Raw genomic sequence first — 24,132 nt, 5'->3', positions numbered from 1 at the left:
ATTACCTTCAGTAGGTTAGGGCCTCATCAAACCTAAATCCAGCCCTGTTTATTGTGCTCTCTTCACTGCTGTTTTGCTAGAGCAGGCGCCCCCAAACTCACCCTCCAGATGTTTTGGGACTACAATTCCCATCATCCCTAGCTAACAGGACCCAGTGGTCAGGGATGATGGGAATTGTAGCCCCAAAACATCTGGAGGGCCGAGTTTGGGGATGCCTGTGCTAGAGTTTTCCTCCCAGTGAGATGTGGGGCGTTAGGATAATGGCCCCAAACCAATAAAATGCATTTTAAAAACAAATGAATAAACAGTCTTAAACTGCCTGCTAGGTTTCTGACTGGGATTTGTTCTTCAGCTCAGCTAAGGAGGGACTTGTCTCCCTTCAGCCCCTTTAGGAAAAGAGCTTGGGCGTGCTCCATTTTTTGAAACCAATTTGGCTTCCAACTAGCCTGTGAAACAGGTGGCATGAATGAAAAGCCGAAGTGACCTTTCAGGAGGAGTGAAACTGGAAGCAGATCCCCTTATAAAAAGGCCTTGAAGCTTTAAGGGTTTAAGGACTGCTGCTTATGAGAGGGATAAATATAAAAGGGGGTGGAGGGTACAGTTCTCAGGGGCCTATGGCTGATCCCTTTCTTGGGTTTCATTCTGGAGACTTGGTTGATGGAATTGTGTAGGGATCCTTATCTGTGAAAGAATGAGTATGTACAATGTGTACGTGTGATTCGGCATATATGTAACGTTTGCATGGTGAACATGCATACCCACCACCTGCATCTAATCTCTGGCCTTTGCTTACATACATATATGCCTAATATATTGAAGAGCGCCTTCTTGACGTAACAAAAGACCAGGGTTCTCACTTATGAAGACAGAGAAGGGATATATACATTACAAAAAGAAATCTCAGGGTTGTGGGTTTGAGCCCCACGTTGGACAAAAGATTCCTACATGGCCATGGGTTTTGTAGTCCCTTTGTGATCCCTGCCAACTCTACAATTCGGTGAGTCTATGAACCATATATAAATATATATTGGTCTTATAATTCTTCGGCTGCTTTTCATTCTGTAAAACAGGGGTTGGCAACTTAAGGCCCATTAGCCACAAGCGGCCCACGGGGGTCGTTTAATCGGCCCACGAGCTACCCCCGAACCAAGCCACCTGCTCGGCGAGTCCCCACACGCTGCACTAAACTGGCACAGTGCGGGTACTCGCTTCTGTGGCACCGGAAATAGCGTCTGCACATGCGCCAACGCTGGAAATTGTGTCTACGCAGACGCTGGAAATCGCGTGTGTGCGTGATCCAGCCCACAGAGGGATCTCTGCTGGAGTGAACCGGCCCAGGCGAGGTAAACCTTGCTGACCCCTGCTGCAAAATATCCGGAGTATTGTAGCTTGGTGATGGTGCTGAGCATGTTTTGCTACCATATGCCAGATCTCTTCCTTCCTCCAACCACAGTTCCCAGGTTTTTGTGAGGAGACAAACAACTGTGAAAACTATTAGAGCATGTTGTGTAGCTATAGCCAGAGAGTGCTTTTTGGCAATATGAATGCTGCCCTCTAGCGTCCCTCACTTAAGGCCTTTCTGTGTAACCAGTTTTTGGTGGACTACACTCTAATGTTCAGTTACTGCTGGAGGAGGGTGAGCTTCCTGGGATGGTTCAAAGCGAGCCTTCTGCAAAAGAGTTAATTTGTGCTATATTTGTGCCTGAATTATGGTCAGTTTTATTCCAAACTCCGTCATGCTCCTGAGCTTGGTACCATGATGAGTGTAATGGAGTCTGGAGGCTTCTCCATCTTGGCATCTCCAAGGGAGTTCACAGTAGCATCTTCGGCATAAGATTCTATGGGAAACTTACTTCCTGTTGGTCCTGCCAACTCTATTAGGGTGTCAGGATCCATAGCAACTCCATCTCCTATGGGTGGTTGCACCTAGGATACGTGCAGCCTGGTTTTTTTTTATTACAGTACTCACCATTATGGAGTACTGTCCCTTTTTTTGTACTGCTTATTATGGCAGCCATTTTGTGCTGGCACCCATGGCACCATTATCAATATATGGTGTACCTCATTTTTTACCCCAAAATCCAAACTTCAGCACAGTTACTAGTTATTACATAAATAATACCCCCCCCCCCCCCATTTCTTGCCATGTGCCATTTTCCCAAAGTTGTATTTCTCTTACAGGGCTGTGTAATAAATTGCATTTTTTGTGTGATGGCACGTACACTTTGGGACTCCCTGTCTATTGACATCAGGCAGGTGCCTTCACTGAAATTTTCTGCTCCTGCGTAAAATATTTTTGTTTAGGCAGGCGTATTCAGACATTTGTAGAAGTTACATGTGTTTTATTCTGCTTTTTGGTTTGTTCTTCATTTTAATTAGCTTTTGAAAGTTTTGAAATACCCGTTTTTAATTTTCTTATATTGATGATGTATTTTTTTGGGTAAACTGTCTTAAGGTTTTATTGCCATCAAGTGGTATATAATTTTTGTTAAATAAGCAACGTGTGTCATTTTATAAGCTGTTTCCATCATATGCTTACTTGTTTGACATCTATAGGCTTCTCCTGTCCAACACAATAGTTTGTGTTCAATAGACATCCTTTCCCATTTCATGTGGCGTCAATAAAACTCGCAAAACTATTGTAGACAAACAACTAGGGTATCCATTAACTGATGTTCTGCAGGACCCCATGACATGGACCTGGTTAGGCTTCACTTGTATGTTGGGACATGTAGTGTCAGCTCTCACGAGTTTAGACAAGATTCAATGTCTATACACAGACATGATCCCGTCTGGAGGTCAGATGTTTACAAGCTTTGCCCTGGTACAGGGTTCCCTATCCTTATTTGCCTGGGGAAAACATTTTGAAATCTAATAAATGGTCATAGGCACCACAAAATGCCTGTTTCACAAAACACCAAGCAGGCAACACCCTCCGAAACAAACAAATCTTCAATTTAAAAAACAAATCGATAGGGCAGGGGACCTTGGTGGGCACCAAAGTGTGGTGTGTCTAAGGGCTTTGGGGTACCCACAAGCACCATGTTGGAGATCCTAGCTCTAGAAGGTGTCAAGGGGAGAAATAAACTCTGTAGGTTTCTGAGTGAAATAACAAAATGCAACAGGCACCTCTATCTTGTGCAGGTATTCCAGTATTGTATCTATACTGCACTGTTCATAATTACATTGCACTGTGGGGCATGGCGCCCAGCGTGGGTGGGAGGACCGGCCACGATGGCACCCCATCAGGATCGCACTGCTGGGGGCGGTGCGCTCCCCCTGCCCCCCTCTTCCTCCACCAGTGTCCTCACTCAGGCACACATGCCTTGGAGAGGGTTGACTCTCCTCTCCTTCAGAAGCAGCCTCTGCCTCCTTCAACAGTCCCACCTCAATTCTTAGGGGAAAAACTCCTCTTTTATAGTCACTTAAGGCATGGGAGACCCTCATTTGACACCAGAAACCAAAATAATATGGTAACTTATTGCATCCCCCACCTTTAAATTTTTTTACATATGCTTTTCAGGGAATTGTTATGAGTAACATCTCCCTCCTTTGGATAGCACCTTAGGAATGTTGCTCAGTGATGCATATTATTTCACATTGACATATGAAAAGATTTAGCTTTATAATGAGACATAGGAGAATGTTCATTGCATTGCTTTACAAACCCAAACACACAAGAATGGTACTGGCTTTAAAATAATTAACTGTCAATTTAAAAAATACTTTCTCATTCAACCTGCTATGTTAAACACTTCGACACACAAAATACATGGGAATAATTAAAATACACAGCACCTTGGCTTTTAAAATACTTAGTCTCCTTGCAAATAATCCACTTCCTTCATATACTGTATGGTATGCAGCATTTCTGCCACTCTAGTGCCATTGCTCCCTATCTCTTTTTCCTGTTGGGGAAGGGTACTGAATGTCAAACCCTCTAGCCTTCTCTTGTGTTTCTTCTGCTGCCATTTTGGTGTCTGGCAGGAGAAGTATGTTCTTGGTGCCATAACACCAGGCTCTCTGTAGGCGGAAGGAGCAGGATAGGCATCCATTGCTATTTGGCCTGGGCTGTCTACTTCCCAGTTACCCATTTGCAGCATCTTCCTCTACCTTGGTCATATCTAAAGTTTTAGTATATACTGTCTGTCCGATGTGACTTTTCTGTTTCATAGCAATGCAAACAACCTTAAGGAACACCGTCACCATTTCACCAGAAGAAAATGCTCTCAGGTGACCTTCTAACTATAGCTACCGTTAAAGGAAGTGAAATGATCTACAGTTGTAACAGACCATACATAGATGGACATAATTTCACTGCTGTGTGGAGTAACCTTGCAAGAGCTAACATTTGAACTAATTGGAAACCTCATTTCTCACTCTGTGCTAAGAGGCAACCTCTGCTGCTCGGTACAGATCGGGAATATGGAGCACCCTTACACTGCTTTGTGGAGAACAAAAACTTCATAAGCATGTCCTGATGCTTTATAATTCCAGTGTCAACATTTTCTGCCCATGTATGATGCTTTTATATTACCTTTTACTTGCATAGGTCTTAGGGACAAAATGGGCATGGTGTATCCTCGTTACTCAAAAGTTAGACATTATTCTATTACATATCAGGCCAGTCTATCTTTTCCCACCATTTTGAATGACAACGCTGGGAATGGTTTTGGTGATGTGTGATTTTCCAGATTTACTGTCCTGGAGTGGGGTCTTGAGTTGCCCAGTAGGTGTCCTCGCTGGTACTACAGTTGCACTGGTATTCTTTGGTTTAGGGATCCGCGTAGGAATCGCTTGACGGAAGACATCAGCAATCTGGGATAGATTACAAAAGAAAAGGGAGAGGAGTAATTGTTAAGGCTGGCAGTTTGCACAGTTCTTTAGTAAACTAAACATACAAATTGGCATGAAATATAACTTAAAATTGCTGGAATAATACAGTTTCGGGGTTGTTTTTAAAGAAGATACTAGATAGGAATGTAAGAGCTGTGAAGGACTTTGTCTCTAGATGGCAGCAAAGTTCAATAGTTTGTAGAAAATGACCATTTTCAAACTCTGAAACATGTTTTTTTAGTGTCACTGGGGATTGTGCTTGACCAAATTATGAACAGTGGGGTTCTAGATTTTGTTACAGAGCTAACTGAACCAAGTAGATAATCAAGACAAATGTTTTCACAAATTGCTCAAGATGTGTTGTGAAAGGGACCATCAGGGAAAGCAAAGGAAATATTTTTGGGTCCATATTACCATATTTTGGGTGAGAGCAACACAAAATATTTATTTCTGTTCAGTTTATTTTTTTTAGCTATGTCCTGATTTACAGTCTAATAGGATTAATCAGGAACAGCACTTCTGTGATCATTTGGTCACTTTGTGATTTGGTGTTTAGGCTGTTTTCACTTTTTGTAAAATTAGAAGACACAGGAAGATTTGGCAGGCATCCTTGCTTTTGACTTAGATATCTCTTAAACACCTTTTCATGTTGACAGGTTTATGCAGTTGTCTAAAATGTACGCTGAGTAGCTAGTCATTTTAGAGATTGCTTTGTATTGTTTTAAAATGTCTTTATGTTGTTATACACTGCCCTGATGTTTTTGTAGGAGGACGGTATATGAATACTTTAATAAATAAATATAAGAAAGGCACGTGTGTGGCTTGAGATGGCAGTGGCTTGTTGCACCTCTTTCTGGAGCTGTGCAGATAGTAGGCTAGAAGAAAAAGCCGTCTTTTAGCCACTTGGAGGCAGCTGCAATTCATGGTGGGCAAGAAGGAAATGACAAGACTGCAGTAAATATAAGTAGGGATAGAGAACCTGCGGACATCTAAATATTGTTGGCCTCCAGCCAGCATAGGTAATTGTCAGGGTGAAGACTAGAAGGCTACAGGTTTCCCATCCCTGCATTAAACCAAACCCATTAAACTTAGCTGCTAAAACCCACACCAAATAAATGTATAATCAGAGGTATTGACTGATCTTGGGGACTGCAAATCAACATAGTGTAGAAATCTTCACAGGTCAAAAGTTAACACTTTGGATAGTGTCCTGGAAGAAATATGGGTGCCTAGCTGATTCTGGGTACTGTGGCTCTTCTTCGATCAGCAGGTGGGCCACTATGTTGTTCATTAGCTGCAGCTTCCAAACAGCTATCAAGGGCACCTGTTGCTCCCAAAGTCTACTGAGATTTTTTTAAAGGCAACCAAGAGAGAGACGTTCAGAAAGACTGAATCTGCAAGGAAGGCTTTTATCCTGCTGATCAGCTGGAAAGGATAAAGAGTGTGGCTGGCAATCTGAAAATGCAAACAACTACGGCACTTAGAGGCTACAAACATGAGAGACCAATGGAAGCTGAACATTGCTTACTGGGGTACTTTACTCCCCAAGATTGACACCTATTTAATTTGTTTTACCTAATGTATTATGTGGGCAGAAGGCCGGCTTGGACCAGCCTTGTATGTGTATATCTGATGTCTGATTGAGCACATACCCTCTTTGAAAAATTAACTGGTGAACGGAATTTGATAAGGTTTGGCCTGCAGAGGGTGCAATTGCTTTATTTCTGTTCCATTTATATTCTGCTGAGTGTGATGTAGTCAAGTTCCCTTCATACCAATGGGTAGAAGCTGGTTTCCCTTCATATTTATCCCCCACCTGGGCAGAAGACCTGATATGCTGAGAAGACAATTCTTTCGTATATGAGAGAGCCTGGAATAAATGGGCTGGACTGTTTCTGTTATTTTTTAATGCTTCTGCCTAAATTTGCTGAGTCCAGTTCTACTTAGGAAGTATTCCTGATTAGTTCCTAGGACTCATCATCTTTCCTGTAAGCTTTCCAAATGCTTCTAATTCCTCTTTGGCAATACATATAGCCAAAGAAACCCACATGCAAATACCAGTTTAGCCTTGGAGTTCTTTGGCAACTGCCCCTGTGTGTCAGCTTAAATTTTTCATGTCTGCAGTACAAATTAATACAGTACCTTGTTTCACAGGGCTTACGTAGCTTGGTGAAATCAGGATTGTGAAGCATGTTTCGTACAATAAAAGTGATATATGTATATACACACACATACAAATATGCAAGCTTGTTTTCTCCTGCTACGGAGGGTAGGACCCAAACCAATGGATTCAAGTTACCAAAAAGGAGATTCCTACTAAAGATCAGGAGGAACTTTCTGACGGTAAGAGCTGTTTGACAGTGGAACCAACTCCCTCTGCAGGTTGTGGTCTCTCCTTCATTGGATGTTTTTATGCAGAGGTTGGATGGCCACCTGTCATGGATTCTTTAGTTGAGATTCCTGAATTGCAGAGTTAAGTTAGATGACCCTCAGGGTCCCTTCCAATTCTACACTTTTATGATTCTATGAGGTAGCAGAACTTCAGGTACTTAGGATCATCTTCTTGATGTTGTTTATTAAATTTCTATATTGCTCTTCATCCAAGGATCACAGGGCAGTTTACAATATAAAAACACAAATGCATGACATAGTCACAACAAAAACAATACCTCTCCCCCAGTTTAAAAGGCCATTGATTGGCTAAATAAACAAAGGCCTGGGAGAAGAGAAAAGTTTTTGCCTGGCACCTAAAAATATGTAAGGAAATTGCCAGGTCAGCCTCCCTGGGGAGAGCATTCCACAAGTGGGGAGCCACCACAGAAAAGGCCTGTTCTTGTGTTGTAACCTTCTAGACACCTTGATGAAAAGCAGTCCACAAACTTGAAATAAACAAATAAAAAATCATCTCAGACCATTGGTCATGCTGGCTGGGGATGATGAGAGCAGGCATGTAATAATATCTGAAGGGCACCAGATCCCTCACCCCTGCCTTCTAAGGACACTTCATCTGTGAAGTTGCACCTGATACAATTCTCAAATCTGGCATTGTTTACCGCAAGGATGCTTATCTCCAGGTATATAAGATCCATAAGGCCGTATTGGTTAGAGACAGAAACCTAACTGTCATACCTGATATAAAAAGTTCCCATTCATTTGTAAATACCAAGGGTGGTCACATGCTAAGCTTCTGGGTTCAGCTGATTTCAATGGAATAATGCTGAACAAGTGATGATTGTTGCCATTGACATTAGTGGGAAGCAAAATGTGCTCATGTTTTCCGCTTTTGTAGATAGATTACAGCCCCCTTTTAAAATGTTGAATGTATATGTGCCAGGTCTTTCTGTTTTGTGGCGTTAGAAAGAACCACTTAGGCAAGCAGCCTGTCAGTGACAACCACTGGGTTTAGTATCTGTTTCTTGGAGTTGGCTGGCAGATGAGCCCACTGACCAGACTGAGGCAAAGGAACTGGGGGTGCCAAGGAAAGGAAGGTCACTTTTATCCTGCTTCTGCCCTTCTCTTTTTCCTAGCACAATATTTTTAGGCCTTCGCTGCTAAACCTATTGTCAAAGGCTGGGAACAAGCTATAAACGGCTTTTCCTCTAGTTCTCTTTGTGAGCTCACCAGTGGCATAATAATGTAAGAAGAACCTTTTTAAGATCTGGTCAGAGGCCCATCTCCTCTAGCATCCTGTTCCCTCAGTGGCCAGCCAGAAGCCTATAGGAGTCCTGCAAGCAGGACCTGAATTCAACAGCACTCTCTTCACTTGTGACTCCAAACATGCCATCTCCAGTAGTGGAGGCAATACATAGCTGGCCACTGTGGGAGATGGAGCGTCACCCTAGAAGTATATTTGGTCTGATCCACAAAAGCAGTACTTGCCTGGGTGGTGCACAATATGAGCTAAATAGTCTTAGATTTTTGCTGTTTTCAGTTACAGCATTCAGTTAGGATAGCCTCAGGGAAATAATAGGCAAATGCATGATTTTATACTTGTTCATGTTGCCCTTTATGATGCAACTGATCACCCAAGGATTTCTAAAGTTTGCATTATAGGTTGTTTAATTTAATGTGGGTTCAGGATAGAATTGCTTAATTTCACAGGATGTGGTTACCATTTGAAGCATTTAGAAAGAAACCCTATATTTAAGTGAAAAGCAGAGGAACCTTAGGGGCAGTTGGCATAATCGGTTGCCAACCCGTTATAGTAATATTATGATAGGTTTTTCTTTTTTAACATGTTATTTGGCATAGAATTGGAGTTTGGAATAGAAGTAGAGGTCTTTTATTCTGTTGAGCTGTGAGCCTATAGATCTTTTTCCTCACGAGTAAGTCCTTTTCAAATCACTATAAATTACATGCAAGTCAGCAGCATATGCAGGTTTCTAGCAATGATAAAAGAGAGTTGTGGCTTGGCATTATTAAATGAGCCAAGCAGAGCTTGAAGTAAATACCCAACCTTTAGAACTTTGCAGAAACCTTACCGTCTTGTCTCTCCTTTTGATCTTTTTTTAATAAATCAAATCAAATTAGACTGTCTTCAGTTGAGTTGCTGATAATTAGTCCAGGTGTGATCCTTTTAATCATTGTAATGATAAAGAATGCTTTAATAGGTTGTTCTCAGCCAGTCTTTCTGTATTGTCTAAGTAGCTGCTGTTGCATGTGGCTTGGTCATTTATTGTCTACACCTAACTCTTTTCTTGATTCTAGTTACAGGTAGGTAGCTGTGTTGGTCTGCCATAGTTGAAACAAAATAAAAAAAATCCGTCCAGTAGCACCTTAGACACCAACTAAGTTTGTTATTGGTATGAGCTTTCGTGTGCATGCACACTTCTTGGTATCTGAAGAAATGTGCATGCACATGAAAGCTCTTTTCTTGATGTTCATGTAGTTCTGCTGTGTAGAAGCAATAGAGTTGTTGTTGTTGTTCTATTGTTCCTATGAAAGGTAGCTATTTGTTCCACTGCATCACATATCCTTATCTTGAGGAGTGTTCCCTGACGTGCAACGCTTAAACCCAGAAATTTGCCTCACATGCCTAATAAATTTCTCCTGTTAAATTGGGGCTCTGATCTATAAAGACCAGGATTATAAGTATGCAGTTCTTGCATTATTTGTATGTTATGTGGGCCAAGCTGACCACCATACTAAAACAGATTTAATAATATGCTTCAAATACCTGTAGTCAGATACCTGGGTTAAAAAAAACAAACTTGTGTTTTGTATCTGAATCCTATCTGGAATGCATGGGTGCAATGCCTCACCCTTTGGCTGACATTTTAAATAAGGTGTGTTACAATGCTTGCTCTGCCCCAGTTTAAAAATAATGCCTTTTTGCTTGTCTGCATTTGTATATGTAGTTTGTTTGCATCTTCCTTTGTTAGATCATTTGTACACCCTGTATTCCATCCTGGCAGATTAGGCAGTTGTGTGGAATAGGACTTGGTTTTTTTGAAAAGTGAAACCAGCTCTTTCAGTCGATTGATAGGGTAGTTTTATGGACTGCATCCTAGGTTTACCTTGGGTTATTCACCTTCAAAAAACCAAACATCTATTTGGTAGTTTTGTTTTGTCAAATTGGCAAACTATTCATTTGCAAATCATGTTTTGTGTGTTTAGTTCAATTCAATTTCTTTTTCTCGCATAGTTATAGTCGATACCTGAAAAGTTCATCCAGAGCAAGGCTTTATTGGATCCCTGGTTATTTTTGGCCTGCTATTTCCTGATAGGATCCACTTATCTTTTAAATCTTGTCTCTGTTGAATGCACATTATTCCTGATATAGTCTTGCAAACTAAATAAATAGTTCAGCAACTGTGCTGCTGTTCTTCTAATAGTTAACTTTCTCAGCTTTTAAAAACACCATAATAATAATAATAATAATAATAATTGTAATCCAGAGAAAGTAATCAGTGTGAATTTCCATGGATTTCAGCAGAATTTAAGGTGTGTCTAAATTTCTCTAGATGGTCTTATGATAGATCTAAGATCTATGTCTTAACGACTTAAATGCAGCTGATAAAGCAATCTGAAATATAGTTTACTTTATTTTGTAATATCAAACCAGAATAACTAAGGCTGCACTCCTATGCACCTGTTGAACTCAGTGGGGCTTACTTCTAGGTAGATATATATAGGATTGCACTGTAAGTGTAGAAGATACTGAGTTGTTTAAGAATATTGGTATTTAATGTGAATTTGTGTGTTAATACAACATCACAAGCTTGCTTACCTCTCAAAATACCTCTTATTCCACCATTCACACCTGTTTTAAATATAACTGTTCCAATGTGATTGCTGATGCACATACCTTTTGCTTGGAAAATATGAGCAATACCTATGAAGGCTGCAGGTCATGAACACGATTACCTTAATTTCAGTAGGCTCTCCTTGTACTTTAGATTAAACATCTGTAAAAGCCCCCCCCCATAACTGCACCTTTAATTTATCACTTTATTTTACCACGGAAATTGTAACATTTTGGTCTGAGTCATACATTAAACCATAATTTAAAAGTACGTATGGTTTAATGAGACTGAACAGTTTAACCAAACCATGAACAGAAGCCACTATTTGTTATTGGCTGACTCCTTATGGTTTGCTTGGGGAGGTGGGGTGGGGAAACTAGGAGCACTGGTTAACATCTAACACCAAGCCAGCCTTTATAGCATCTTTTCCACAGTTGCATCAGAGATAGGATTGGAGGCGGAGCGAAGCATGCACCATGCACCAGCACACTGCTCGTTCATATTAAACCATAGTTAATTCTTAACTATGGTTTAGTGTTACATGCATATTGGAGTACCAACTTATAGATATTCCAATTTATGACTTGGATCTTGGATATGCCTTTGCCTTACAGCAGGCGTGGGGAACCTCAGGCTCATGGGCCTAAATAGTCCCACCAGGCCTCCTCATATGGCCTAGGGGATAGTTCTGGCCAAGCCGTGCCCTACACCTGATGTCATATAGGGCATCAAGCATGGGACAGGTAACAAAACTGGCTCAGCCAAAAATAGGTTTGTGGGCACCCCTAGTCAGCTGATTGTCAGGTCTTGCAAAGTCCTGTTTCGTGAAATGTTTTGCCAAGTGCTCTGTCAAATATCTGCGGGCAAAAAATGTCACCTGAGATCATTGGGAGGTGATTGACAGATGGCCAGTTTCACCCACCTGTCAAACCTGGTATGTTAGGGCCAGACGAGAGAACAGCCAGGCCCACTAGACAGTTCCAGTTCCCCTCCTGCCTTACAGGGTCACCTGTTTCTACATGAATCTGGCTTTGTTGAGGTCACCATTAGCTAGTGCCCCCACCTTCAGGGATTAGGTGAGTGGCAAATGGAAGTGGGGCTTCTTCAGTGATGGTCCCTGTATTTGGAATGCATTCTCCAGGGAGTTTAAATGGCCACCTTCTGTTTCACTAAGTTCCCATTTGAAAAAGTTGTGTTTCATGTTTGAATAAACTTGTTCTGCTGTCTTGTTGGGCATTTGACTGAACAACAGCAGTCTGTGGACAGCAGGTTGTTGTGCCATTGTGGATTATGCTCATGTTCTTTGTATTAGATTTTAATGTTGTGTTGATATTTTCTTTTGTCTTTCTGAGAGCTACCTACAACATACATATGGAAAGGTGGAATAAATGTATTTTTAAATGAATGAATTTATATGTCTCAATTTATTTATAACACTTAAAACCTTTGCTGATTTTCCTTTCTTTAATGAAGTGGTCATGTTAAAAAGGGAGGTAGTGTTGGAATCATATTTGCATGTTTGTAGGAGCAAAAATCTGTTGGGTACTTGGTACAACGCTGGTGTGTGTGTTTGCAGTGAAATATTTGTGAATGCACCCAAAGTTAAGGACAAATTTTATAGTCTAGCCCATAGTACAGGCAGCTGTTATCCGTAACAGAACTTGGGCTTCATTTTTACACGGCCTTGGTATTCATTGAATATTGCCTGTCAGAATTAGATGTGATGGCAATTTTTTTTTCTGTGTTCACTACCATATTTTTCGCCCTATAGGGCGCACCGGCCCATAGGGCGCACCTAGTTTTCAGGGGGGAAAATAAAGGGGGAAAATATGACCCCCCCCTGCAGCTCTGGGAGCAGCGGACAGGCTGCACGCAACCTGTGCGCTACTCCAAGACCTTCTCCCTGCTTTTGCGGGAGGTGGCGGAATTCCCCCACCTCCCGCAAAAGCCCACAGGAGCTGCGCGCGACTCCTACGGGCTTTTCAACCAGGAGGGAGAAGGGACTGAAACAGCCAGTCAGTCCCTTGTCCCTCCTCGGGGAAAAGCCCCCAAGAGCGGTGCGCTCTTTAAAGGGTGCGCGGCTCCTGCAGGCTTTTCTACGAGGTGGGGGATTCACCCCCCCCGTAGAAAAGCCAGCAGAAGCCGTGCAGCCTTTAAAGAGTGCGTGGCTTTTGCCTGCTTTTGCGGGAGGTGGGGGAATTCCCCCATCTCCCGCAAAAGCCCACAGGAGGGAGAAGGGACTGACTCAGCCAGTCAGTCCCTTCTCCCTCCTTGGGGAAAAGCCCCCAAGAGCGGTGCGCTCTTTAAAGGCTGTGCGGCTCCTGCGGGCTTTTCTACGAGGAGTGGGAATTCCCCCCCCCTTGTAGAAAAGCCAGCAGAAGCCGCCTTTAAAGAGCGCGTAGCTTTTGCCTGCTTTTGTGGGAGGTGGGGGAAACCCCCCCATAGAAAAGCCCGCAGGAGCCATGCACCCTTTAAAGGGTGCGCGGCTGCTGCGGGCTTTTCGACCCAGCTTGTAGGGCTCAAAGCGGGGTCGGAGAGTAGCGCAAAGGCGTCGTGCGCCTCCCGCTGCCCCCCGATCCTCTGGGGCTGGCGCTGCTTTCCCCCACCGCCAGCCTCAAAGAGCAGACTCTCCTGGCTTCAGCGAAAGCAACGCGAAGCCTCCAGAGCACAGGCTTCGGAGGCTTCGCGTTGCTATCGCTGAAGCCAAGGAGCCTGCATTCGCCCCATAGGACGCACACACATTTCCCCTTCATTTTTGGAGGGGGGAAAGTGTGTCCTATAGGGCGAAAAATACGGTACCTAATTTGATACAGGTTAGTGGCAAAGCTATTGCAGTTCATCCAGGAGGTTCCCAGGTTGAATTCCTGGCATCTCCAGTTAATAGGATCACATGACGTCTGCCTGAGATCCTGGAGAGCTGCTGCCAGTCAGAGTAAGGAATGCTAGGCTTGATGAATATTTTGAGTTGCTGTAAAGCAGCTCCCCATATTCAAAGTGTGTGGGTAGGGGAGAGAAATAACTGGCTTAAAGAAGTTGGGAGTATAATTCTCATGATCCAGTTTGCATTACCGGGGGGGCGGGGGGAGAACTACCAGATTACATTTTCCACAAATATTTTTCCTTTCTTGCTTTGAAATATTTTTACTTGCTTGCTTTGAATTGATATAGTGCTATCCCAAGTGCTGAAAGCATTTTGCACATATTCTCTTCAATCCTGAAAATTAGTGATAGCGGTTTCTCTTAATTCTACCCAGAGAGCTCATTGCTGGCTCAGATCTCACCTCAGCCACTTTCTGGCTCTCGACTCATTCTCTTTACCACTATGCTACTCTGGGGTCTCATGTAATTTCATGCATCATTATTTTAAAGTACATGCAATTTTGTATGCTATTTGATCAGAAAGTACTGATCTGTATAGCAATAGAAAAATCAGGGAATGAGTAAGGTAGTGAACGAAAATCAACACGCTGTCTAAAGATTAAACTCAAACTGTTTTACGTGCAAAAATTCACATACAGAGGAACAAAAACGAAATGATTTCTGCAGGCAGTGGTTAAAAAACACAATTATTTACTGTTTTGTAATGTTAAAATATTTCACCCAAAAAGTTGCAGTCAAGAAATAATGTCAGTTATTGAAAACGTCAATACACAAAGATGCATTTATACAGGTGCAAGTCTTAAGTGTCTTACAAAAAGTTATTTAAATGAACAGGTAATACAGTAAGTGCACACTTTATATATGTTTAAAGAGACGGATCTTCATGTTAGTTCTGTATGCTGTTGTTGGACCACATGCAAGGAAATCTCACAAAGTTCTAATTAAAATAGTCCCAAATCTTTCTTGCCAGGATGGAGAGTATAAGTTTGTATTGGTGGTAAGTAAGTAAGTCAACACAGCGAGGGAGGGTCAGTTATACACATTACTTACTGTAATTTGTGATTGCCGTGAGAGAGGAGTGGCTGTTGGTGTAATAGTGATGCTGCTGGTGATTTTGTTGATAGCTTTAGTTGGCGTTCCGTTAGCTAACGCTGGACTTCTGCTATCCTGCGCTGTGGTGCAAGGGCTAATGTTTTTTGCTGAATTGGGAATAGCTTGAACATAAGGGCTTCCTAAGTGAATATGTATTTTATTATCTTCAGTAGTTATCACACTAGAACCAGAACTGTTAGATCTTTGAAACTGCCAGGACGACTGCCTTTCAGGGGATACTCTAAAGATAGCATGCTTGTCACCAGTTTCCAGAGGCTCTGGTGAAAGTACCTGCTCCGGGGAACTTGAAGAACTTGTAAGAGCCAAAGGGGACATTGTTCTGTCAGGAGTTACTGAGCCACATGATTCAGGTGTTTGGGATCTAGCAAAGGCAGACACAGTAAGTGGTGGCACGGCTTGCTCTGGACTTGTATAACCATCAGCTACTTTAGATTTTATAGGCGTTAAAGACCCATTTTTAATTATGGTTATTCTTTGCTTTGGTGTGCCACAGTTGGGTATCACAGCTGTGCTTGTAAAAGAGTGGGAACTCTCTGTAGTAGGGCTTGTTATTTCAAGGGTAGCTGTGTTTTGTCCATGGTCAGGAGTAACTTTTATATGAAGAGGCTGGCCTGGTGTATGGCTTAGAACCAAATTGCCAGGCTGAATGCAGTTTCCATTCTGCTTGGTGAGAACTTTTCCATTTTGGATATGGCTTTCTTTGGACTTCATCCACGGTATCCAAAGTTTACTATTGTTTACTGCATTTGCAACAGCGGCATTGTACTTGAAGGATATTGTTTGCTCATCATCATTGTTGTCGTCGTCTTCTTCATTGTCACTCTCTTCATATAAATGTCCATTTATGACAGCCCGTTCCAAAGGAACTAGACTCTTGTAATCAGGTGGTTCATTGTCTGCTGGTTCTGTTTGAACTTCCTTAGAGAGAACTTGCAAGTCGGAAATTCTCCTTCCGTTGAGACTTGGTCTGAGGCTCTTACTGAAACGCCGATACCTCTCTAGTTCTTTAGTAAGGATTTCCATTTCTCTTCCCAATTCTTTGTTTTTGTTTTCTTGGTGAGTGAGTTTCTTCTGCAGGATTGTATGGTCTTCCCTTAGATGACATATTAAATCTTCTGTTGCCATGTACTCATGAATTTTCTCCTTCAGTGCATCTACTTCCCTTGAAAGGTGTCCTGACTTGGCTGCTTCTTCCTTGAGTTTCCTGAATAATCTCTGTTCGTGGTTGCATTCCGTCTTCTCTGCTAACTTATACCGAGCCAATTCTCTTTTCACAACATCAAGTTCCTCTGATAGGAATCTGGCTTTGTCTTGTTCATTGATATATCTGCGTTCTAAAGATTCAAATTCGTCCTCTGTTTTCATGAGATCATCTTCTATGGCTTTCATTTCTTTAAGTTTGTGCTTGAGCCTCTCAATTTCCTGGGCTAGTTCTTTAATCTTGTTGTTTTCTTGCTGCAAAGATGGGCTAGGCTTGGTAGTTTCCTTAAGTTTATTTTTAAGAAACTCCTTTTCAATGGCTTCTAAGGACTGAAGCTTTTTCCTTAGCAGGTTCATTTTGGAGGAGAGATCACTTCCTTTCTCTTCCTCTGCTTTTAGTTTGTTTTTCAACTCATCCCTGTCTCTTGTGAGATGGGACATTTTTTCCTCTGCATCAGTTTTAGATTTTAATGCCTTCTTGCTTTCTTCAATCAGTTTTTCAGTGACTGACATAACTTTTTTTTGTTCCATCTGAAGTTGTGTATTTGCAGTTTGTAGTTTTTCTTCTGTTTGTTTTATTTTCTCATTCATTGTTTTCCTCTCGTCTACAAGCATGACCGTTAATGATTTCAGTTTAGTCAAATCTTCCTTAAGTGTGAGCTCTGTTTTTTCCAATTTGCTTTCAATTATTTCAAGCTCTCCTATACGGGCTTTTAAGCCATCCAGTTCCTGCGACAGCTGCTTTGTTAACATTTTTTCTTTTTCAAGGTTGCATTTCAAAGAGTAACATTCCTGCTTGCTCTTGCTGAAAGCATCCTCCAGTTTCTCAAGCTCCATTATTCTCTTGTTGAGTTTATCAACTTCTGCTTTGAAGTTCTTACTCTGGGATGCTTCTTTTTCTAGCTTCTTGTGAAGCTCCCTGCACTGTTCTTCCATTTTTATGAGTTCTTCGTCCTTCCCTTCCATCTCCAGTACTCTTTTCCTTAGTTCTTCCACTTCAGACATAAGGGTAGAATTTCCACATTCCCCTCTGTTCATTTTCTCTCTCAGGTCCTGCAGTTCTTCTTCCGCCTTCCGCAATGACTTATTAGTCTCCTCAAGTTCATCAATTTGCTGACTGAGAGCTGTTAATTTTAAGCGGAGCTGGCGGTTCTGGCTCTCTTCATTGGTTAGTTTGGCCATGGTGACCTCCTGTTCTTGGCAGGCCTTACAGGACTGCGCCTGAAGTTCTGCTTCCAGCCGGAGAGCTTTCTGTTCCTCTTCTTGAGCTTTTGCTTCTGCAGTGGAGAGTTTCTCATGAGCTTGTTCCGCAGTGATGGTCAAGTCTTGGATCTTCTGGCTTTGCAGGCTTAGCTGTTCTGTGAGTCTTTGCTGTTCATCCACGACCATTAACGCAAATGTTTTGAGTTTTGTCAGCTCCTCCTTCAATTTGTTTATTTTCTTGCTGTTTTCCTTTTCTTTTTTTGCCTGATAGGCTGCGTCTTGGTCAATAAGCTTTTTCAATCTGAAAGGCAAAAAATAAAATAAAAAATCATAATTAATTTTGTGATAGTGTTTCAGATATGTACTTAAGAAATGAAGTGCTGTTTTAGAAAATATGAGATTCTTTCTTTTAGAAAACATTTGAACAAATAAAATAATATTTCTTGAACAGATATACATTTCCCGCAGTTGTAATTTTAACTTGTTCAAAGGTATCCGCTTCCATAACTCCTTCTCTTCTTCCTTTGGTGTGGATGCTAATATGGATTATATAGTGCCCTAGGCTAGGAAGGAGGTAGAAGGTAGAGTGCATCTTGTAATTTCATGTTATCTTCTGCCTTGTAATTACCATTTTATGGGCATATTTGTGGTTCTGGCACACTAGATCTAAAACTCACTGCCATGCATCTTTTCATGTCAGCAAAAGGCCAATATCTTGCCCTGTATATAGACATTTCATGACCCAATATACTTTTTAATAGCATGTTACCTGCCTGTGTCATATTTTAAAAGTCCTATTATGGCTATACAAAGCTACATTAAAAATACACAAATGTTAATTGCACGAAACTCTACTTTTCGGAGAGCTTTAGTATTTTTGTGTTGGAAGCTTTATCTTGATTTTCTTTTTTTTTTTGGTAGCAGTAAATAAAAGTTTGATCCCCCACTCCCATTAATTGCCTAAGGCAATATGTTCAGATCCAGAAAACGCCCCTTAAGGTGGTAATAACTATAATTAGCTTAGTAATAGACAATTTTACGTGGGGTAGAAAATTTTTCAGTGCTTTCTGTTTTTGCGGAGAATATTCCATTTCTTAAGTTCATTAGTGAAAATGAATGGTGACCAATTAAAAATACATTATTAGGCAAGCTTGGCAGTTTCAAAGTTCTTAGCTCTGCTTACTAAACTGCTTACTAACCCTAAGTAAAGTAAACATTCTAAATTAGATACCCTTTAGAACATCGGAATAATAGAAGAATAGAATTGTAGCATTGGAAGGGACCACAAGGCTTATCTAGTCCAACTAGACCCACAACCCTGAGATTAGGAGTCTCATGTTCTACCAATGGAGTCATCGGCTTTCCAATGCAATTCATCCTATTTGCATAGAAATTTTCCAATTAAAAATTATGTCCAGCACGGCAAAATCCACTCACTCCTCTGTAACATGGGGGTCACTGTTGTCATGGCCTGGGGCTGGGTTTTTCATTAAACACAACTGTTGTAACCTACAATCTCTTCATGTAGAATTCAGTAAACAAAGCAGCAGTGGCTGCAGTTAGAGACATTGTTTAGTTGAAGGCATAACCTTCAGTGCTTTTGTTTATTTTGCTGTGGACTCTTAGTTCTTATTTATTTGTTTTCATTGATGTTTTGTGTGCTGCCTTGCGGGTGTTCTGGAGCGGAAAAGCTGAGTGTTTGTGTGCACATGTACATATATTTAAATATAAAACGTATTGAGGGACAAGCAGATGGCTTTGACAATATAAATGGTATTTATATTTATGGGGCACCATAAGTAGAATTCTTTATACTCCAGCTTTGTATACAGCTGACAGTATGAAGATAATATAGTGAAATTGGCTTTCAATGAGCCTTTACTGTAAAAAATAAAGGGGGCCAAAAATGCACTGCAAAAAAGAGACTAAAGGGAGTGTTACCTTAGAGCAGGCATAGGCAAACTTGGCCTCCAGATGTTTTGGGACTACAACTCCCATCATCCCTGACCACTGATAGTCCCAAAACATCTGGCGGGGCGAGTTTGCCTATGCCTGCCTTAGAGAGAGAAGAATTTGAATCTAATGCAAGAACTAGAGAGGATAGGTATGTCTTACTAAGAAGCATCACTTTTTATTTTCCTTAATGAAACACCATTGCCTCTCTAGTTCCTGCCTGTGAATGTTTGTCATGAAGCTGATGAAAGCTATTGCCATAGATACCAAATCATAACAGAAGAGTAACCATCATTTTCATTCTGTTTTTGGGAATCCATGCGGTTAGGCTTACGATAATACTCAGATTTAGTCACTGGGCTGAATTTTCATCTTATGAAATACTACTTTGTCGTGGAAGTTTTCTTTTTAAATGAACATTGGCTTGACAAAACCCCAAAGACATAACAGTATTCAGTCATAGCTCTGGCATGTGACAATTACTCACTAGCTTAATAAGCTAAAGTATTTAACTACTAATCTTCCTTTACATCTCTGCAGTTGACTGCAGAATCCTAATTTTTTTTGAGAGTGGGATTTGAACAGTTCTAGCATTTATTAGGCAATACGGTTCATTTTGCATGGATGATGTATGACTGCTCTTGCACTGAAGTTATGCGTACTTAATTGTGCCCATCTTGTATATTTATGCTCTTTTTGAAGTATTACCTTTCAAAGCTGTTGAGAGAGTGCCAGGAAGTAAATGCTCTGATCCAAGTGCTTATGCCACATTGAAGTCTATTCCCCTGACTTTGCAGGGAAGTTATGTGATCCAATAAGGTTTCCACAAATAGATTGCCCTTCTGCATCTCCCTAATTGCATGCATGAGGTGCTGCAGAGAATGAGTGGTATACGTACCCCAGACATGACCAGCATGTTGGAGCTGACAATATTGATTATCATTGCGGCGGGAGGGGTGGGTTGAATTTTAAAAGAAATTGTTATAGCTTTGATTTCCACTTCCAGTTTTCTCTCCAGTGCATGCACGATAAGTTTCCCCGCTCTCTCGATGAATAGGAAAATGCTGAGTTATATATGCTCAGAGTATTTGCCTTTGTAGGAATTAGCTGAGAGCTGCTGTGTTTAAGTCCCTTGAATTTATCGTAGGTAAAGTGGTACCTCGGGTTACAGACGCTTCAGGTTACATACGCTTCAGGTTACAGACTCTGCTAACCCAGAAATAGTACCTCGGGTTAGAACTTTGCTTCAGGATAAGAACAGAAATCGTGCAGCGGTGGCGCAGCAGCAGTGGGAAGCCCCATTAGCTAAAGTGGTACCTCAAGTTAAGAACGGTTTCAGGTTAAGAACGGACCTCCGGAACGAATTAAGTTCTTAACCCAAGGTACCACTGTACTCCCCCCGTAATATATGAGTCTCTCTCCTGCAGTCATGAAGTCATACTGCAACCCAAGCGTAGGTTTACCACCATGAAGAGACCTAAGCATTGCTACTCATCGCGGTGATCTAGAAGGTTGCAAGAGAGCAGCTTTGCTTTGTGTACTCACAGTAAATCCCTGCAGCATTTGGCAGTGCAGATGCTTCCCACATATTTCCCTCGTGGCTAGTAAGGAAAGGATGGGTCCCTGCAGACGATGATGGACCACAACTCCACCATCCTGAATCATTGGTCATGCTGGCTGGGCTTCATGGGATTTGAAGCCCAACAAAATCTTGCAACAAAATCACAATGAGAGAAGTGGCCACCTGTAGTAGTTTGCTGCGTTTCCCAGTGCAGCACTATGGTGGGTGTCTCCTCCAGTGAAAGATGGAGAAGGATCTGAAGCCTGAGATAATTTGAGAAAGGCCTGGGTGTATTATGTTTGTTTGTTTCCTTACCATACTCTCTTGTTGCGCTGTATACTGAATGGAGTACTATGTACAGAATGCTGTAAGAGCTATTGTGTCTCATGTTAGTGTTTAAAGTCCTAAATGACTTAGGCCTCCAATACGTGAAAGATTGTCTCCTTCCCTACCGACCCTCTAGGGTGCTAAGATTGGCAGAGGGTGCACTCCGGTTCCTCCATTGACCTTCCCACAGAGGTGTGTCTGGACCTTCATTCTACAGCTTTTGGTGAATGCTGAAGATGCACCTGTTCACCCTGGCTTTTGATACCTGAGAAGTATATTTTTAGGTCCCACCTTATTTCTGTAATTTGTTTTAAACTGTTTTTAATAGTGTATAATATTGTGCTTTAATGTTAATGTTGCATTTTAATTAATCTGTCCTGGCACCTTAGGGTAAAGGACGGGTAACACATTGTAGTGGTAATAGTAGTAGTAGCAATTATAATAATAGTATTCAATTGCTGTTTGGATCCAGCTTTATGAAGCATACTCTGCATAGCTGACACTACGGCAACATGACGCTCTTATTGCAAACAGATAAGCTTGCTCATATTGCTGGTGCAAATACTTAGCATCCGGGTCTAAAATAAATTCCATATACGTTACATGGAAGCAACCGACACGGACAAGCAAATTTACTCTAGGACTGAGGTGGAAATCTCAGCACATCCTGCTTGTGTTGAAAAAACAGCTTGACACAGCTGTGGTTTTAATTTGGTATAAAACCGGGAGTATTCCTGGAAGGCTTTTGTCGTCTTTCTTTTTCCAGAAAAATCCATTCGGGAACAAGAGGGGATATCCTCAGCATGTTGGAAACATTTTCCCATTTAGTTAAGAAAAAGAGTATGATGGAATTAAAAAGATCTAGTGGGAATAAAAAGTAGCTCCTTTTGTGTCTTAAAATACATCTGTTTTTGAAAGGGGGGGAAGAGCTTATGTAAAATCAATTTATAGTGGAAGAATAGGTGATGCAGTATTATTCAGGAGCCAGCATTAAAAAAAGGAGGGGCGATGTATTTCCCTTCCAAAATATAATACTTAAACATAACCAAATAATATAAAATCTCTCCATCATAAAAGACTTATCCGGTCAAAATTGAGTTATCCTTTTAACTTGCATATATATCTATGATATCCCAAATTTAACAAGGCATAATATAAAAAGGTGAAAGGGCCCAAGCAGCTGGAAAACAACTATGTTTGCGGAACTTCAAAATGTCAGAATTATCCTTGTCCCTGAAGACTTGTACTTTGTTTCCCTATGAGCTCCCCTGTTTCAAGATTACTTGAGGGGATCCTACTGAAATTTCCATTAAATCAGGGGTAGGCAACCTGTGGCCCTCCAGATGTTGTTGTAATTCAGCTTCCCTCATCCCTAACCATTGTCCATGCTTACTTGGGTTGAGTCTAACAACTTCTGGAATGGGCCCTTGCTTCAAGTTACAAAGCTGAGAATTGGCTGGGGTAGATGAAACAACAGGATTAGTTGTGGTACCCATCCTGTGAAGTTTATTGCCAAAGCAGTTATGTAGACTTGCAAGGCCTTGAGAGTATTATTGCAATTTGGATATCTTCTGGTTTTAACGCCTGTCTTATCAATGGCTCTTCAGATAGGCTTCCTGTTGGTAGACAAGGTAAAATATGGCATGGCTGTGGATTGTGGACCAAATTGTCTCGAATAGATACTGACAGGGAAGAAGTTCCCAAGGGCTGGATGGAGAGACTTGGAGGGACATATTTGGCCCCTGAGCCCGAGGTTCCTCCCCCCTGATTTAGACAGTTGTAGCCAAAGTTCGTCAAGTGCAGAAATAAAATGAAGAGACAGGCAAAGAGATTGTCACACATATTCATGTTCCCGTAGAACTTTGTGAATTTTCCAAAAAGCTCTAAAGGGAAGTTGACATGCGGAATTGACTTTTTAAAATAATCTAATCTGTCTGCAATTGCACACTTATTGAGTTCATTTTGAAGTTGCAGACATATCAAAATGAGCCATTTCTTTATTTGGTCCCCCTTCCCCTCTGCTCCAGTGAAGAAGCTTAAGAGATGGAAAGGTTGACAAATGTAGTTCTCAATTGACAGAGAAATGAAAGGTTGTTATTTCTCTACATGTTTCCTTTTATACTGTAGCTGGAAATGTATTTAAAGAAAGAAATTAATACTATGACATGATATAACTGTCATGTGAGAGTCTTAATTTCTTCATTTACATTCCAGCCACCTTAGGAACGAAGGGAAGCTGTTCTAAAACTTTAAGTTAAATGCTTGGGTGATTGGAATATGGAATTTTTCACAATAGTGCACATTCTTGATATTTGATATAGGGTTATCATGTTGTTCTGTGTCCCAAGCTGTATTTATTTGTGCAAGCATGAAAAATGAATGTGATTTATTAATAAATAACCAGCTTCTTAAATGGATGAAATAACTTACTTTGACTTTCAGTTGTTTTCATAAGAATGCAGCAACCATGAAAGGAAAGTTAGATGTATCACGTAGCCAAGCATTTGGATTTCTTTCTTTTTTAAACTCAAAAATTGAATAAATTCCAGCAAAAGCAGTTATTTGAATTAAGTTTTATAGACATGAATATGAGCTAGACTGATTCAGATAAGCATCTCTTTTACTGCTTGTCTTTTAGAGTCTCTTACAACTATGTAAGTTCCTATTCTTATTATGGTTTATTATTACACTTTTTATTTAGGTAACGAGAACAGCTTGTAGCAACATCATATTTTATAATATAATGTATTGTTTTATTTTAGTCTTGAAAAAATATGTTAGAGTTCATATATCTGAACTTCCCCTGCAGTTATT

The 24,132-nt window shown here is 41.1% G+C and overlaps 2 protein-coding genes across 3 annotated transcripts in view; one reads left to right on the top strand and one right to left on the bottom strand.

Moving 5' to 3' along the window:
* Window positions 1-24,132, top strand: part of CMSS1 (cms1 ribosomal small subunit homolog) — a 177,898-nt gene that overhangs the window by 1,070 nt on the left and 152,696 nt on the right. The window lies entirely within an intron of this gene.
* The window catches only part of FILIP1L (filamin A interacting protein 1 like), a 182,423-nt gene continuing 161,897 nt past the window's right edge, over window positions 3,607-24,132 (bottom strand). For both annotated transcript variants that reach the window (XM_081002650.1, XM_081002651.1), the window contains 2 exons: window positions 15,012-17,778; window positions 3,607-4,818 (listed from right to left, as the gene is read on the bottom strand). In XM_081002650.1, coding sequence (XP_080858776.1) covers window positions 4,630-4,818; window positions 15,012-17,778 — 2,956 coding nt within the window. In that variant the 3' untranslated portion in view covers window positions 3,607-4,629. The remainder of the gene's footprint in view (window positions 4,819-15,011; window positions 17,779-24,132) is intronic.

Source organism: Podarcis pityusensis (assembly GCF_964106645.2).
Source record: "Podarcis pityusensis genome assembly, chromosome: 4".
Lineage (NCBI taxonomy): Eukaryota > Metazoa > Chordata > Lepidosauria > Squamata > Lacertidae > Podarcis > Podarcis pityusensis.
Note: the sequence above shows the minus strand (reverse complement) of the source record. Positions and strands in the feature narration are given on the sequence as shown.